At 37.2% G+C, this 18954-nt stretch overlaps 1 protein-coding gene across 3 annotated transcripts in view; it reads left to right on the forward strand.

Moving 5' to 3' along the window:
• SLCO1C1 (solute carrier organic anion transporter family member 1C1) overlaps nucleotides 1-17554 on the forward strand; it is a 72780-nt gene extending 55226 nt beyond the window's left edge. For 2 of the 3 annotated variants that reach the window (XM_070370047.1, XM_070370048.1), the window contains 5 exons: nucleotides 1752-1917; nucleotides 5144-5328; nucleotides 7419-7483; nucleotides 15167-15284; nucleotides 16795-17554. In XM_070370047.1, the coding sequence (XP_070226148.1) occupies nucleotides 1752-1917; nucleotides 5144-5328; nucleotides 7419-7483; nucleotides 15167-15284; nucleotides 16795-17017 (757 nt within the window). In that variant the 3' untranslated portion in view covers nucleotides 17018-17554. Of the gene's footprint in view, nucleotides 1-1751; nucleotides 1918-5143; nucleotides 5329-7418; nucleotides 7484-15166; nucleotides 15382-16794 lie in introns of all 3 variants that reach the window. The other variant, XM_070370046.1, reaches the window with a different exon arrangement.
• The last annotated feature ends 1400 nt before the right edge of the window (nucleotides 17555-18954 follow it).

The raw sequence follows: 18954 nt of genomic DNA on the forward strand, positions 1-18954 counted from the left end.
TGGAAGCAACCAAAGAAAAGGCAACATCTCTGGAGAAATCTCTCCCCTCCCACCACAACTATTTTGAAAGAAAAATCTCATAAATATAAACTTTCTGGCATATTTTATAAAGCTAATAATTAAAATTTTAAATAATGACTCTACTGTCAACACATTCTTCAGGAAACATATATGCAATTAATTTCTGCTTCAAGATTGTCCTAAGTGATAAATTTAATGTTACCTTCAGCAATATAAAAGAATTGACTATATAAAATAAACATGCTCTCCAGGGTTTATCCAGAGTTTCTTTGTTCCACAATGTTGGTTTGATTCCAGACATTCATTCAGGATCAATACAGAGAAGCTTTAGATATGATAGTGCAAGAAATTTCTCTTCTGCAATGATGAGAATTAAGTCTGATGCCCAAGACAAGAACTTAGAATCCAGAGTCCTGGAAGGGTTTGTCACTGACAAACATTGTGAATTTGAGCAAGTTATCTGCCTACTTTGACCCTGAATTTCCTGATTTTCCCAACAAGAAGTTAACCTAGATCATCCCCACTGTTCTTTCGGCTCTAATCTTCTATTATCTTGGCTCTACAGTATCCATAGTGGCCTGATTCTAAGTTTTCAAAGACGCACATTTGTACTTTCAGATACAGCAAAACAGTCTCAGTTAAAACTTCATGATTTGGGAGAATGGCAATGAAACATGTAAAATATCATGTAGGAAACGAGTTGCCAGTCCAGGTTCGATGCACGATGCTGGATGCTTGGGGCTGGTGCACTGGGACGGCCCAGAGGGATGGTATGGGGAGGGAGGAGGGAGGAGGGTTCGGGATGGGGAACACATGTATACCTGTGGCGGATTCATTTTGATATTTGGCAAAACTAATACAATTATGTAAAGTTTAAAAATAAAATAAAATTAGAAAAAAAAAAAAAAAACTTCATGCCTTAGAGAAGAGAATAAGATAAAATATCCCTGGGTGACTTCTTAGGAGACCTAGTTAAATAGCCTCTCATTCTGCTAGAAGAAATCTCAAAAGTATTTTGTCTTTACATTTGGGGTGACCAAATCCATAGTAGTTCTACAAGATGGAAAATTGTATGAGAGTTTTTTATTATATTGATACATAGTAAGAGTAATGTCATAAATTGCTCTTGAAGTTTATTCTGTTTTTCTATTTTGATAATTTTTTTCCAAATGCATCATAATATAGAAAAATATTGTAACATTCTAGAGTCAGTTGCTGCTGCTGCTGCTGCTAAGTTGCTTCAGTCGTGTCCGACTCTGTGCGACCCCCATAGACGGCAGCCCACCAGGCTTACCCGTCCCTGGGATTCTCCAGGCAAGAACACTGGAGTGGGTTGCCATTTCCTTCTCCAATGCATGAAAGTGAAAAGTGAAAGTGAAGTCGCTCAGTTGTGTCCGACTCTTAGGGACCCCATGGACTGCAGCCTACCAGGCTCCTCCGTCTGTGGGATTTTCCAGGCAAAAGTACTGGAGTGGGGTGCCACTACCTCAGCCAAGACAAGAATATCATGTAAAGTGGTAAACCTCTAAAGGTAATGATCAAAAGAAAGCTGTCTAAGAGTGAATTCACATTTAATGATGAGAAGCTGGTATTTCTGATGACAGTTGTGTTCCCCCAGGCAAAATTTGTTGGCATTGCCATTTACATACCCAAGAACATTGATTTTTGAAGTTATTAGGGTACTGCCTACTAAAAGGTAACATTTTATATCGTTACATTTTTTTTTCCAGAACCAAACCTGTCTCTTATCATGAACGAGCTCTCTTTTCAGATTGCAACTCAAGATGCAAATGTTCAGAGACAAAATGGGAACCCATATGTGGTGAGAATGGAATCACGTATGCATCGGCTTGTCTTGCTGGTTGTCAAACCACCACTGGGAGTGGAAAGACTACTGTAAGAAACCTTCTTTAAAATGTGTGCCCCTGGGCGTGCAACAGTGCTTAACTATACAACCCTATGGGGGCTCAGGGACCAACCCAGGAGCAGACCACATTGATAGAATCCATGCTGTTTACTCTGCCTTTGTTCTTTTGTGCGGCGACAGGAAATAAAAGCATCACTAGTAGAATTACAGTTGTTGGAAGAATTGGGGTCAGAAAGAGAATAATGAAACAGGCTGGACGAACTTTGTAATTATGTAATCTAGTTCTCTTATTTTACTAGTAAGGAATATTAGCCTCAAATGAGAAACTCTCAGCCATAAGATCATTTAATAACATCTGCCTTGGGCTCCATGTCTCCTGATCCCATGACCAGTGGTCCTTGCAGGTTTTGGAGGACAGGACAAATAGAGGCCAGTATAAGGAAGGTTAGCCCAAAAAGTCTAGACCCAGGGGTCAGAAATCCAGAGGAGGCTGATGGTTCTGAGACAGCTCTGCCTGAGATATCAAGCCAATTTGTGTAATGATGAAAAGAGTAGATGGCTGGAATCAAGGATTCCTATAGAATGTAAGAGGAAGACAGGGTTGGAAATACAGGTAGAAAACCAGTTGTGAAGAGTATCATGTACTTCAATTAAGTGTACTATGTACTTCATTAACAGATTCATTCTTCTAATTACACCTTTACAGCCCTGTCCCTAACAGACTCTTCCTTATACTCATTGTGTATAAGCCACAGTGGTCAGATGGCTTTCTGCTTGTGACTGATGAAATCTACCCATATTTGATAGCCCCAGAGAGCTGAAAATTAAACCACAAATATATTTACGTATTCTTATCCACTAGATTAAGAATGCTTGGGCAACCACTTCTATAGACAGTCTCATGCTTGTTGATTTTCCATTTACTGTTATTTTGACATTTTATTCAGAGAAGAATGGATTGGTCTCTAGCAACACTGATATTAAGACCACCCACCCATCTGAAATCTGAGCTTTAACATTCCCTTCCTTTTCTTCCTTCTTGTCTTTCCTCCACCCAACCCCCAACTTTGGCCACTATACTCTTTGGCCTAAACCACTTGAAGGATTTTCTTTTCTTTTACTTTGGATTTGCTTTTTTTTAATTGAAGTATAATTGATTTACAATGTTTTGTTAATTACTGCAGTACAGCAAAGTGATTTAGTTATATATACATTCTTAAAATAGTTTTCCATATGATTTATCATAGGATATAAATATAGTTCTCTGTGCTATACAGTACGACCTTGTTGTTTATCCACTCTATATATAAAAACTTACATCTGCTAACCCCAGCCCCTACTCTATCCCTTCCCCAGCACCCTCCTCCCTTGGCAACCGCCAATCTGTTCTCAATGTCCATGTTTCTGCTTCATAGATCGTTGAATTTTTGTCATATTTTAGAGTCCACATGTATGTGGTAATATATAGTACTTTTCTTTCTGTTTCTGATTTAACTTTATTTAGTGTGATAATCTCTAGTTGCACTGAAAGTTCTTTCTTAACGGAGCTTCCATTTATTGAAAATGTTGCATGCCAGGGACTAAGGGAAGTGCTTTAATAAAATATTTAGACATCATAATACTCAAGTGATTGGGTATTATTTTACTTATTTTGCTCATGTGAGAATTAAAGCATTAAGATATAAGGAATCTGCCTAAACTTATGTATCTGGTGAGAGGCAAAGTCAAGATTCAAAAGCTTTTTACCTGACACTCAAAACAAAATAAAAAATCCTATATTGCTATTCCTCTTCAAAAAGGAAACACCACTATTATTTCATTTTTTACCTAAAAATTCACAAAGTCTTTTGTAATAAAAAAAAATGACAACTCATTACATGTACACATTCACACATGAAACTTACAGAAATAAACAATGAGAGATTATGAAAGTTGCCTCTTTATCCAAGATTTAGTTGGGTTTTACTTATCAAGGTTTTTCTTTCCTTCTCATAATCACTATATATTCTTTGATATCTTCAAACTGTGCCCATTTATTTAACAAATTTTTACTAAGCACTTAAATTGAGGGCCTATTGTTAAGCCTACATGTACAATGATAGGAGAAGGCAATGGCAACCCTCTCCAGTACTCTTGCCTGGAAAATCCCATGGACGGAGGAGCCTGGTAGGCTGCAGTCCATGATGTCGCTAAGAGTCAGACACGACTGAGCGACTTCACTTTCACTTTTCACTTTCATGCATTGGAGAAGGAAATGGCAACCCACTCCAGTATTCTTGCCTGGAGAATCCCAGGGATGGGGAAGCCTGGTGGGCTACCGTCTATGGAGTCACACAGAGTCGGACAAGACTGAAGTGACTTAGCAGCAGCAGCAGCAGCAGTACAATGATAACAAAGCAAAGAGTTTCTGCCAGAAGTTATATTCTAGTGGGGATATGTAGTTTAGAATTAAATGGCTATATAATATCTTGATAAAAAGTAATAAATGCTGTGAGGAAAACAAGTTAGAATAACAGTGTGGAGAGATGGAGGTACTGTTTTGAGTGGGTGGTTTTGAAAGCTCTCTCTAATGAACTATCTGAGCAGAGACCTGAAGTGTATGTGCCAACCATGTAACCCCCTAGAAAAATTACCCAACAGAGAAAGCAGGAAGACCATGAGGCCTGCCTGGACTCACAACGTTTGAGGGCTGGCAAGGGTCCCCTGAGAACTCATGAAGTAGAGGGAGAAGGGGAAGATCACGGAGCAATGAGATCAGAGTGGGATTGAGGAGGTGCATCATGGATAGTGTGGAAGCCGCTCTAAGGACTTGGGATTTTATCCAAGTACAATGAGAAGCCATTGGAAAGTTGAGAATAGTGAAGCAATCTGACTGCCATTTTTAAAGGCTCAATTGGGTTATTGCAGAAAAGAGACCAGAGCCAGGTAAGAGTAGAAACAGGTCAAGCACAAAGAGACCATGGTGGCTTAGATTTAGATGTGGTAGGGAGGAAGGTAAGGTAGCATTGGATTTGGTGAGATTTGCTTAGAGATGTTCAGTAGGATCAATAGTTTGTAGACCATCTGCTCTTTGGGTACTGAAATGTTTTCTCTCTCGATTTCACTTTGCTTGATACAGTCTAACACAGAAAAATAAAATTTTCCCCACTATTTGTGTTATAAATGTATACTATAAAATCATTTAAAATAAATTTTTGTCTTTAATGTTATATACTATTTACCTCAATAATTGGATTTTTCCCTACTGTGTTACAGATATTTAATAACTGTACCTGTGTGGGACTTGCAGCCTCAAAATCAGGAAATTCCACAGGCATGGTGGGCAGATGTCAAAAAGATAATGGATGTGCCAAAATGTTTCTGTATTTCCTCGTAATTGCAGTCATCACATCCTATACTTTGTCTGTAGGCGGGATACCTGGATACATATTGCTTCTGAGGTGAACCTTGAATCTCCTGCCCCAATTTTAATAGAAGACACCCCATGACCATCTACAGCAGTGACTTCCAACTCTGCTCTGTGGAGTCATTGTGATTCCTTACAGCACTCTCAGGAAACTTATTCCACTTTTATGCTTTTCTCCCTTTAGGTTTTTATTCAAAAATGTGGTTGGATAGTGATTTTTTCTATTGTAATGTAATTTATGCTTGAACATTTTTTTATTGGCTCTCCTCTCACAAATCGATGCAATATACACATAAATTCAGATGTTAAAATACTAGTTTTATAACGAGTATTCTTAGTGGTAAAAGTTTCCTCCTCATTGAATTAGTATTGGAATTTTTACTGTTATACAACTGATCAAAATCACGTAAAGATACTACAAATTTCGATGAAATTGTTAAACGTGAAAAGTCACTGTTTATTGTAAGTCAATCTTTTATGAGATAGATTAGGTGACTGAAATTAATTCACACATCAAAGGATTATTTTTCTAAATGAAGCTAATCAAAATAGCATATATATTTTTAATTTCCCACAGCTTATATTATAGAAATTGATTAGGAATATTTATATAAAATAGGACCAAACATCCACAAATCTGTTTTCATAAAAGGGTTTTTTAAAAATTATTTATTAGTTATTAAATTTGGGGCTGTGGCACAAGGCATGCAAGATCTTAGTTCCCCAAACATGCATCCCCTTCCCTAGATCACCAGGGAAGCCCCTCATAAAAGGATTTGATGGGAACATAAGATCTTGGTGTTTTCAAATGGAAGCATAGGTTAGTGGGAAAGCATTACACCAGAAGTCTCAGACCAGGATCATTCTCTGCAGGTACCTGTGTCTTCAACCTTTTCTTATGTAGTGCCAAGTAGTCACCTGGGCCTCATGAATAAACAGGTGAACAGAGGAAGAGTTTTCCTCACCACCAGCCCATAAATGAACCACACTTTATTTTGATGCTAGAAAGAAACATGTTTGCTTAAAGGAGACAAGTTGTAGTTTTTGATTATTTTAAAGCAGAGATTAAATATTACGCATATGAAGAATTTACTACCATGGTCAACGCTCAGTAGTTATTATATATCTTCATGGTTATTGCTATTAAAATCCATCAGTTCAAGCTACATGTGCATACAAGGTCGCTATGTTGTCTCCAGCTCGGACACCTCATGGACTATAGCCTACAAGGCTTCTCTGCCCATGGGAGTTCCAAGGCAAGAATGTTGGAATGGGTTGCCACTTCCTTCTCCAGCAGAACTCCCCAAGCCAGGGATCGAACCAGGATCTCCTGCATTGACAGGCAGATTCTTTACCACGACCAGGAAAGTCCCAATTTAAGTTATACAGTCATTTTATTAAAGATGCTCTTGTTATTTTAGATAATCTTGTACTTGGCTGGTAAATTCAGATCCACACTACTTACCAAAAGCACTCAGCATGTCACAGTGATTTTAATTCAACTTAAGTCAGTAGGGTCCCATGGTTTTAGACCAAAACCCACAAAAACTAGCTAGAGGTCATTAATCCTTTATTGTGCTCCATAATCTTACAAATTGTTAGAATTATTCCCTGTCTTTGCTACTGTACTGATAAAATTTGATTTTACTTTACCTAACACCATTTGAATATGTCATGTAAGTGATTTATCTTTTAGAAATATTAACTAAAAATCCAATACATTGCATATAATGGAACATGGCTTCTACATAATTTGCTTTCCCTATGCTAGAATATGTGTATTCTCCATAAATGCTACTTGAATTCTGAGATTCTACATCCAGTAGCCAAAAAAAAAAAAAAAAATAACTAAATTAAAAAAAATATTATACAAAAAAGATTTGTGGATGTTTGGTCCTATTTTCTTTCCTAACCAACTTCTATTATATAAGCTGTGGGAAATTAAAAATACATACAATATTTTGATTAGTTTAATTTTAGAGAAACCTAGTAGTCATCCTTTGACATGTGAACTAATTTCAAAGTAACCTAATCCACCTCATTAAAGACTGATTTATAATAAACTGACTTTACTATATGCTTTAATGTACTATTTTTTTGTAATAGTGCTTTTATTGTTTATAGGTGCATTAAACCACAACTTAAGTCTTTTGCCCTGGGTATCTACACCTTAGCAGTAAGAGTTCTTGGTAAGTATAATCTATGCTTAAATTGTTGTAGCCATTATAAGTATATTTTAATTGTCTTCTAAATATTTTTACAGAATTATGACACATAACTAAATGCTGTAGGTAGTAGATTCATGTTCTTCTAATTTTCTTCCTCCCTTTATGTCTTTCTTCCCTCCCTCTTTTCCAAGAATACTCTCTTCCTTTTTTCCAGAAATATTTATTGAGAATCAATGATGTACCCATAATAAAGTGATCTTATGAGAGTAATGACATTTTTTATAACAATCTTGCCTCTTCTATAGTACTAATCTAGTCTCAAAAAACCCATTGCTATTATAAAAGAGCCCTCTGAAAGGAAAGCAAAAAATGAATCAGTAAGAAAACCTGAATTCTAAATGTAATTTCTTAAATTATTAAATGAAAGGAATTCTTTTGAGCTACTTTCAATGCTAGGATATATCACTGGTAGAAAGATCATTCAAACAGTCAAAGCAGTATGGCTTGGAGTTCAATTTCTTAAATGTAATTGGAATGATTTTTTATGACTATTAGAATTTTCAATATTCATTAGTTAAAACCTACAGAAAACAGAGTGAATAAGTCATATTAGGTTTCGTCCTTCAAGAGTTTATATTCTTTTTTTTTTTTTTTTTGCAGTTAGATTTGATTTTATTTATTTTTTTTTTTCTAATTTTATTTTATTTTTAAACTTTACATAATTGTATTAGTTTTGCCAAATATCAAAATGAATCCGCCACAGGTATACATGTGTTCCCCATCCCGAACCCTCCTCCCTCCTCCCTCCCCATACCATCCCTCTGGGCCGTCCCAGTGCACCAGCCCCAAGCATCCAGCATCGTGCATCGAACCTGGACTGGCAACTCATTTCACACCAGTCAGAATGGCTGCGATCCAAAAGTCTACAAATAATAAATGCTGGAGAGGGTGTGGAGAAAAGGGAACCCTCTTACACTGTTGGTGGGAATGCAAACTAGTACAGCCACTATGGAGAACAGTGTGGAGATTCCTTAAAAAACTGGAAATAGAACTGCCTTATGATCCAGCAATCCCACTGCTGGGCATACACACTGAGGAAACCAGAAGGGAAAGAGACACGTGTACCCCAATGTTCATCGCAGCACTGTTTATAATAGCCAAGACATGGAAGCAACCAAGAGTTTATATTCTAAAGAAGAAAGGGAAACCATTGAAAACATTCCTCTGGGCTTCCCTGGTGGCTCACACAGTAAAGAATTTGCCTGCAATGAGAGACTTGGGTTTGATCCCTGGGTTGGAAAGATTCCTGGAGGAGGGCATGGCAACCCACTCCAGTATTCCTGCCTGGAATATCCCCATGGACAGAAGAGCCTGGTGGGCTACATTCCATGGAGTCGCAAAGAGTCGGAGACGACTGAGCGACTGAGCACAGCACAGCAATTTGACAGAGAGGAGCTACTTGGGAGAAAAATAAAAATTCAGAGTTTTAAATAAATGAGTTTATGTAACTTGGGATATAAAAAGGATATAAAAGGATATCCGATATAAAAAAGGATATATGCAAAGATACCATATAATCCTTGGAAAACAATAAAAATGGAGGTCTATGCCATCATAGTTGGCTCAAATTCTACAATATTAAAACAGAGATTATCTAGAAAAAAGGTTATTGAGTCTGAACTACATCCCAGGCTGTAATTAGTCTATTTACCTCCTTTTGGGAACATAGAGGTAAACACAGTGTGAAACATATCTTAAAGAAATAATTCATAAAGTTGATCCCATAAAATGAAAATACATTTAATCTTATATGATATTATTTATTGCTGTTATTTAGTTGCTATATCATATCTGACTCCTTAGTGACCCCATGGACTGCAGCCCTCCAGACTCCTCTGCCCATGGGTTTCTCCAGCAAGAATACTGGAGTGGGTTGCCCTGCCCTCCTCCAGGGAATCTTCCCAACTCAGGGATCGAACCCATGTCCCCTGTGTTCGTGCACTAGCAGGCAGATTCTGTACCACCGAGCCACCTGGGAAGCCCCATGTATCATTTATATATAGAACCTAAAAAATACAGCAAACTAGTTAATATAATTCCCCAAAAGGCAGACTCACAGATATAGAGAACTAATGGTTTCCAGTGGTAGACGGCAATATTGGGGTGAGGGAGTGAGATATAAACTACTGGGTGAGGATAGGCTCAAGGGTCTATTGCATAATATGGGAAATATAGCCAATACTTTGTAAATACTGTAAATTAAAAGGAACTTTCAAAAAATAAAAATATAATTAAAAATGAAAAAATAGCATAAAGAAAATGAAAAACTACATATGGTATTTTTTTTACAATCTATATAACAGATGAGTGGCTAACATCCTATTATATGGAGAATGCCTAGGTACTGAAAAAAAAAAAAGATCAAAGCTCTAAGAGAAAAGTGGCAGCAGCGGTTTAGTCGCTAAGTCGGGTCCGACTCTTGCGACCCCATGGACTGAAGCCTGCAGGCTCCTCTGCCCGTGGGATTCTCCAGGCAAGAATACTGGACTGGGTTGCCATTTCCTTCTCTAGGGGATCTTTCCAATCCAGGAATTGAACCCGGGTCTCGTGTATTGCAGGCAGATTCTTTACTGACTGAACTATGAGGGAAGCCCAAAAGTGGATAAAAGATATAAACAACCATTTCACGGAAAGATAAATGGATACATCTTAATATATAAAAAGATGGTCAAGGCCCCTCATAAGAAGGAGAGTACAAACTAAAGCTATGCTAAGATACTGATTCTTACTTAACAGATGGGAAAATTACCAAATGTTGTTTGTTATGTATTATAATACAAATAGAAAATCGATACACTCATACATTGCTATTGTGAAAATTATACTATTGCTGGAGAAGGACATTTGGCAATAACTAAAAAAATTACATCTAGGTTTATGTTTTGACCTAGCAATCCTACTTCTAGCAATTGATGGCTAAAAATGACCTCGTGAAAGTTTGAATTGTAATCTTACGGAGGGTGCAATCATTGTGGCATTATTTATAATAGTAAAAGGCTACAAGCAGTCTAAATGTACATCAATATTAGACTGGTTAAATAAACTATAGTAAACCCACATAAGGGAATACTTTACAGCTGTATGGACAAATGGGGAAAAAATCTCTAACGTTACCAAGTTTATTAGTCAGTACAGGCTGTCATAACAATACACATGGACTGAGGGGCCTAAACAATAGAAGTTACTGCCTCATAGTTCCGAAGGCTGCCAAGTCCAGGATCAATGTGCCAACAGACTGGTGTCTGGTGAGACCTCTCTTCCTGATATGTAGATGGCTACCTTCTCACTGAGCATTCACACAACCTTTTCTCTGTGCACAGAGAGCAGTCTTTGGTGCCTCTTCCTTTTCTTATAAGGACAGTATATACACTATGATGCATAAAATGGGCTTCCCAGATGGTGCTAGTGGTAAAGAACCTGTCTGCCAATGCAGGAGACATAAGAGATGCAGGTTCAATTCCTGGGTTGGAAAGATCCCCTGGAAGAGGGCATGGCCACCCACTCTGGTGTTCTTGCCTGGAGAATCCCATGGACAAGGGAGCCTGGCAGGCTACAGGCCATAGGGTCGCAAAAAGTCAGACATGACTGAAAGACTTAGCACGCACGAATGTAGAAAATAGATAACTAATGACAGCCTGAGGGCTTCCCTGATAGTTCAGTTGGTAAAGAGTCTGCCTGCAATGCAGGAGACCCCAGTTCAGTTTCTGGGTTCGGAAGATCCGCTGCAGAAGGGATAAGCTACCTACTCCAGTATTCTTGGGCTTCCCTGGTGGCTCAGCTGGTAAAGAATCTTCCTGCAATGTGGGAGACCTGAGTTTGATCCCTGGGTTGGGAAGAACCCCTGGAGAAGGGAACAGCTGCCCACTTCAGTATTCTGGCCTGGAGAATCCCATGAACTACAGTCCACGGGGTCATAAAGAGTAGGACACAACTAAATGACTTTTGCTTTCAATGAGAACTTACTATATAGCACAGATATACTGTATAGCAGATATATATACAGATATACTGTATATTCTGTATAGCACAGAACTTACTGTATAACACTCTACTCAGCAGTCTGTGGTGACCTAAATGGGAAGAAAATCCAAAAAAGAAGAGATGTATGTATACATACAGCTGATTCATTTTGCTATCCAGCAGAAACTAACACAACTTTGTAAAGAAACTATATAATAATTTTATTTGTTTAATGGCAGCCTCCCTATCATATTAGGGCTTCACTCTTACGACCTTATTTAACCTTGATCATCTCCTTAATTATTTTGCTTCCACATGCAATCATATTGGGAGTTAGGGCTTCAACTTATAAATTGTGGAGAGACACAATTCATATCAACTGATCTCCAGGATATGCAACTAAGTTTAATAAAGCAAAATGTAGAAAATTGTATACAGTATGATACATTTGGTGTAAGTATAGAAAGGTGAAAATATTATACACACACACAGGTATTGATATTTGCTCTTGTTAACAAGAAACAATGGAAGCATAAACTAAAAATGAATAATAATTTTTAAATTATTAATTTAATAATTAATAATTAATTTAAAAAATAATAATTTTTTCTTTCCCTGTTAGGAAGAAAGAAAAAAACAGGGGAGAGAACAGGATGGAAATGAGACTTTGTAAATATAGCTGTCGTATAATTTTTAGTTTGGAAGAATACAAAAATTTTATATCGTTTTAAATAATTAAAAGAACCAAAAAAATTCTTAAAACAAATCAAAACTAACTGTATATTACAGGATGAAAAACCATATAGAAAAAACATTAAACTACATGAAAAACAGAATTACTATGAATTCCCCATTGCTTCAGTACATTTTATAGTATTGTTTTTTATAGTAACTTTAGCATTGTTATGTTAAAACTATTATATATTTTAAGATAAAGCAGATGTTATGTTAATATCAGGAATCAATATTTTCAGTATAATAGAAAAGTGATAAAAGCATAAAATATTGTAAGTAAAATTCATTAATTTAAACTTAAAATGTCAATATGAACTCATATAGTTTTATTTTAAAATAATGTGTATTTTACAACTCTGTCTCCTGAAAAATCTAGAATCTATTTAGCTCAGGAGACATGAGCACCCATAGCAATGAGTCCGTGGTATCTAAATATCATTGCTCAATAAAGAAACCATAGGACCTTGGAAAACTGACCGAGGTCTAGGTTAGAAAATAGATACTGTGATTGTGGGACAACTTTTGGTGCAAGAAAGTGAGAAAGCTATCACAGGCGCATGTCAAAAGGACGCAGGAACAACCTGAGGGCCTTGGTCCAGTATGGAATTTAGAAAGATGGTAACAATAACCCTGTGTACAAGACAGCAAAAGAGACACTGATGTATAGAACAGTCTTATGGACTCTGTGGGAGAGGGAGAGGGTGGGGAGATTTGGGAGAATGGCATTGAAACATGTATAATATCATGTATGAAACGAGTCGCCAGTCCAGGTTCAATGCACGATACTGGATGCTTGGGGCTGGTGCACTGGGACGACCCAGAGGGATGGTATGGGGAGGGAGGAGGGAGGCGGGTTCAGGATGGGGAACACAGGTATACCTGTGGCAGATTCATTTCGATATTTGGCAAAACCAATACAATATTTTAAAGTTAAAAAAATAAAATAAAATTAAAAAAATACTATTATATTAATATATAACAATCATTGTAATAGCTGCAATGTATCAAAATACATTGAATAAAAAAAAGATATAAATTTGTAATGATACCTAAGTAATTTTGAAGAATACTAGGACACTAATTCATTATTCTTAAAACAGGAAAGAATTGAACATTTACCCTGCCTTCCTTCTACTAATTGTATTTCAAAGTAACCAAGTAAATAATGATGAAGATAAGTTATTTTATAGAGAAATCTTAAATTATTTACACAAGAAATAATATAATTTTGAGAAATCTGTTTTGCAAACTTATCAATATTTGCTAAAAGCTATCGACAGAATGATCTCTGTTCGTTTCCAAGGCAAACCATTCAATATCACAGTAATCCAAGTCTATGCCCTGACCAGTAATGCTGAAGAAGCTGAAGTTAAACGGTTCTATGAAAACCTACAAGACCTTTTAGAACTAACACCCAAAAAAGATGTCCTTTTCATTATAGGAGACTGGAATGCAAAAGTAGGAAGTCAAGAAACACCTGGAGTAACAGGCAAATTTGCCTTGGAATACGGAATGAAGCAGGGCAAAGACTAATAGAGTTTTGCCAAGAAAATGCACTGGTCATAACAAACACCCTCTTCCAACAACACAAGAGAAGACTCAATACATGGACATCACCAGATGGTCAACACCGAAATCAGATTGATTATATCCTTTGCAGCCAAAGATGTAGAAGCTCTATACAGTCAGCAAAAGCAAGACCAGGAGCTGACTGTGGCTCAGACCATGAACCCCTTATTGCCAAATTCAGACTTAAATTGAATAAAGTAGGGAAAACCACTAGACCATTCAGGTATGACCTAAATCAAATCCCTTATGATTATACAGTGGAAGTGAGAAATAGATTTAAGGGCCTAGATCTGATAGATAGAGTGCCTGATGAACTATGGAATGAGGTTCATGACATTGTACAGGAGACAGGGATCAAGAGCATTCCCATAGCAAAGAAATGCAAAAAAGCAAAATGGCTGTCTGAGGAGACCTTACAAATAGCTGTGAAAAGAAGAGAAGCGAAAAGCAAAGGAGAAAAGGAAAGAAAGATATAAACATCTGAATGCAGAGTTCCAAAGAATAGCAAGAAGAGATAAGAAAGCCTTTTTCAGCGATCAATGCAAAGAAATAGAGGAAAACAACAGAATGGGAAAGACTAGGGATCTCTTCAAGAAAATCAGAGATACCAAAGGAACATTTCATGCAAAGATGGGCTCGATAAAGGACAGAAATGGTATGGACCTAACAGAAGCAGAAGATATTAAAAAGAGATGGCAAGAATACACAGAAGAACTGTACAAAAAAGATCTTCACAACCCAGATAATCATGATGGTGTGATCACTGACCTAGAGCCAGACATCCTGGAATGTGAAGTCAAGTGGGCTTTAGAAAGCATCACTACGAACAAAGTTAGTGGAGGTGATGCTTTTGAACTGTGGTGTTGGAGAAGACTCTTGAGAGTCCCTTGGACTACAAGGAGGTCAATTAGTCCATCCTAAAGGAGATCAGTCCTGGGTGTTCATTGGAAGGACTGATGCTGAAGCTGAAACTCCAATACTTTGGCCACCTCATGTGAAGAGTTGACTCATTGGAAAAGACTCTGATGCTGGGAGGGATTGAGGGCAGGAGGAGAAGGGGACGACAGAGGATGAGATGGCTTGATGGCATCACCGACTCGATGGACATAAGTTTGAGTGAACTCCAGGAGTTGGTGATGGACAGGGAGCCCTGGCGTGCTGTGATTCATGGGGTCACAGAAAGTCGGACACGACTGTGCGACTGAACTAAACTGAACAAAGAATGACTCTCAGAAACCACATTCTGTCCCAAATTAACTTCCTTGGAAATAGCAGGGCCTCTCCAGGAGACCAGAATGTGGTTTCTGAGAGTCATTCTTTGTAGGCTAACCAAAAAGATATGCATATATTTTTAATGGCAATTATTTGTTTTTCTCACAGCAGGAATCCCATCTCCCATATATTTTGGAGTTCTGATTGATACTTCATGCCTCAAGTGGGGATTTAAAAGATGTGGAAGTAAAGGATCCTGTAGATTGTATGATTCAAATGCTTTCAGGTATTGTATCAAACAATTTCCTAAATCTCATTGCTACCACATGCCAGGTTTGCAAGAGACAACCAGCACGAATAATCCTCACATAGTGTCATCATTTGTGAAGAAAAGGAGAATCTAATCCAGAAGTTTGTTCTGTGTTATAGAATAATTCTATTATTATCTGACCATTTGGCTAGACCTTTTGTTTTCTTTCATTCTTAATCTTGACTTCCATCATTTAAAAAAGATAAGACAGAAGATTTCAGAATAGAGTAGGATTTTCAAAGTTTATGCACACAACTCAGTTAAGTCCCTGAAACTCAGAAGCATTTAGATTTAGGTCACATTTGGGGTTTAATTCTTTCCCCCCTGCCCCCACCAAACTGAGCCAAACTGTCCCATTTACGTCAGATATAATCCCCCTGGGCAAGATTTGGATTTGGCTCTAAATCTGTCCGGTTTCTATTGCCAAACTGATGTTCAATTATTCCAGTACTTGAAATGCATAAAAGTAAAAGGTTTTCTCTGTGTGTGTACGGGGTTGAGGGCATGGATTTTTCACTATGGTATCATTCAGTGCAATTCAGCAAACATTTAGTCCCCTTATTGCTTCAATGGCTTAAAAGCAAGGAGGACTTTTTTTTTTTTTTTTTTCCAATTTACATGCTGAGTATTCTCTAGAAAAATAAACAGTGCTAAACCCTGTAAGTTGGAAGTTGGATGTGAATTGAGCTGACCATCTCAAATAAATTTGCTTGACTTAATAGGCTTTGATGATATGTGAGAAATTTACGTTGGTCTTTGAAAGACACCTGATCTATGAGGAAAATTGGCACTTTATTCACATTTACCCAGGCTATATTTTCTGTAAAGACAATGTAACTCAGAGACTGTGAGTGTACATACAAGGTGACCAGCATGAATAATTCAACCTGTGCTTTCAGACTTTCATGTCTTATGATCTAATAGAACTAAAGGCTTCTCATGGAAGATACTGATGTAAACCTCTGGTTTGCTTAGGTCACTCTAGTGTACTGAGATCTCCAATTCCCCCTTAATGTCACTTCTTGCAGTTTTTCTGTAGGATTGAATTTGGGCAAGTTTCAAGGGGAGGATAACCATATAATTTATCATTCAAATTTGGATATTTTTGAAAGGAAAGGGGGCAGATTGCCCTGGGACAACACTAGCTTATGCTGGGACTGTTCTAAGCAAACAGGTATATAGTCACCTGGTCTAAGGAAATAAGTTACAGAGAGGATGGAAAGGATTATATAATTAGCAGTAACAGAAAATGATGGTACTACTAAAAATTTTCTTTATATTAGCTTACTGCCTTCAATAGTCTGTCAAATGTTCACAGAAAGGCCTTTTATAGCCACTGAATCGGCATTCTTAAAGAAAACCATCCTCATGATAGTTTTACTGATATTGATTGATTTCATTGATATTGATATTTTTGGATATTATTATATTTTATTTAAAATTGGATAGCTACAATAATTAAGACTGAGATTCTGTCTTCTTCTAGACATATATATCTGGGACTAACCATGATGCTTGGCATAATGTCCATTTTCCTAAGTACTGCAGTGCTTTTCACTTTAAAAAAAAATTATGTTTCAAAACACCAAAGCTTCAGAACCAAGAGAGAAAGAACAATGGTGTCAACAAGAATCAGGAAGGAGAATTGTACTACAAGTGATCATTTGCTACAACCCAACTATTGGCCAGGCAAGGAAACACAACTTTAGAAAAATGGTGGTGACTTGAAGCCATGTTTTCTGATTTCTGGAAATTCTGCAAACCAATTTTAATCAGAAGGGTTTTAAGTGTGTGAATTCTTTCTCCTTTCAAAAAGCTGTCTACTTTGTTTTTGATACTGTACCTGATAACAAATATAATTAATCATGTTATAGAAGATGTAGATGGTAAAGTTAATCTTAAATGTTTTAATTTATAAACAAATTCCTTATATTATTTACTCATTCTGCTGAATTTTTTCTCTGCCCATTGACATATTAGCTGTACTTCTAGTAGAACAATTGTCAATTTAATTTAATGGCTGTATGTAATTTCCAAACTGACATACTTGCCTGGGATTAGAGAATACTTAAGGAAAAACATTAAACATTTTGCATGTGTGTTCAGTTACTCAGTTGTATCTGACTCTCTGCAACCCCACAGACTGTAGCCCGCCAGGCTCCTCTGGTCCATGGAATTTTCCAGGCAAGGCCTCTAGAGTAGGTTGCCATCATTTCCTATGCCAGGGGATCTTCCTGACCCAGGGACTGAACGTGTGTCTCTATTGTCTCGTGCACTGGCAGAGTAGATTCTTTGCTACTAGCATGACCTACCTAAGAAACATCATCCTTCAAATATCAATTCAATAATGATGTTTGGATAGAGTAAGAACATGTAGAGGAAGATTTCATTTTAAGCTCCTTTCTTTTGCAATACAGTAACTGATATAGATTACTATATCAATCTTTATAGTATCTATTTGCTCTATCATTGCAAATGATCTTGGAGGATTCGAATTTTGAATTACTAACTCTTCTGCTGTTCATTATTTCTACTTTTTGTGTGAGATTTTTTTTAAGTGACCATAGTTGTGAAGTAATAAAATTTATATGCTTTCCTGTCCTTCTATGAATTTAATGGAGTAAAAAATATTGTTCATACTGCCCACATTTTAAAGTCTATAAGTAGCTCCAGACTTATGACTGTGACATGGTACTGATATATATTTGAAATTTCTGAAAATCTACAGTGAACTTATATATTATGATAGGAACACAGAGTGATGGGTTGGGTGGTGGTGGGTATGGTCCCTTTTGGTGCCCTTCCTGGCATCTGTCTCAAGGTTTCCGGATGGGGAGGTACCACTGGTACACCCTGCCATATAGTTCTCTGTCTGCAACTGAAAAAGTCAAGCCAGGCATTTCCTCTTGACTGACGTCCTGGTCTTGCTCTCACTAAAACTAGCAGATTCAGCAGTCCGACATCTCTAATCTTCAGCTCTTCGATGTGTTACGTCTTCCTCTATCACAGCTGCACCCTGGGAGGGGCCTGACCTTCCCAAGAAACACAGACTTAGGTAGATCCACCCCTCCCCACAAGTAAAGTCTTGTTCTTAGCAGCCTTCAGAAAACACAAACAGGGAACTCCCAACAACATGCCTTTTTGAAGTATTTCTTAGGAGACCAAGTTAAACAAAAAGGTCCAGCTGAGAAATGCAGTCACCTTACTCACATAGTTCAAGGATCATATAGTACAGACAAAAAGGTTTATAGTCTCTAAATTTCCCCCCTTATGTACCAGTCCTGAGAATATGATGAATGGAAAAAACCAGAGATGAAAAGTGTGGGGATGGAGAACAGAAAAAACTTCTTTAAATATATATTAATTTTTCCCTTTTATTTGAATTGGTGGTACAAGATTATTTCCTATTTTGCTATTTTTTTAAATGAACATAGACTGGTTTTGTTTCTAGAAGGCCTACTTTAAACCTGCTGCTGCTGCACTAATTTGTGAGCAAAAATCCCTTTTGTTGTCTCAGTATCAGTCTTACCCATAACAAATATTTACTGAATGGGTGAGTAGGTACACTTGTCAAGAGTTTTCTTTGTAGAGATGTAATTAAAATTCAAGTTCCTCATCCTGTCTCCCACATCCTCTTTATTTTTCA

Source organism: Bos mutus, chromosome 5 (genome assembly GCF_027580195.1).
Source record: "Bos mutus isolate GX-2022 chromosome 5, NWIPB_WYAK_1.1, whole genome shotgun sequence".
NCBI lineage: Eukaryota > Metazoa > Chordata > Mammalia > Artiodactyla > Bovidae > Bos > Bos mutus.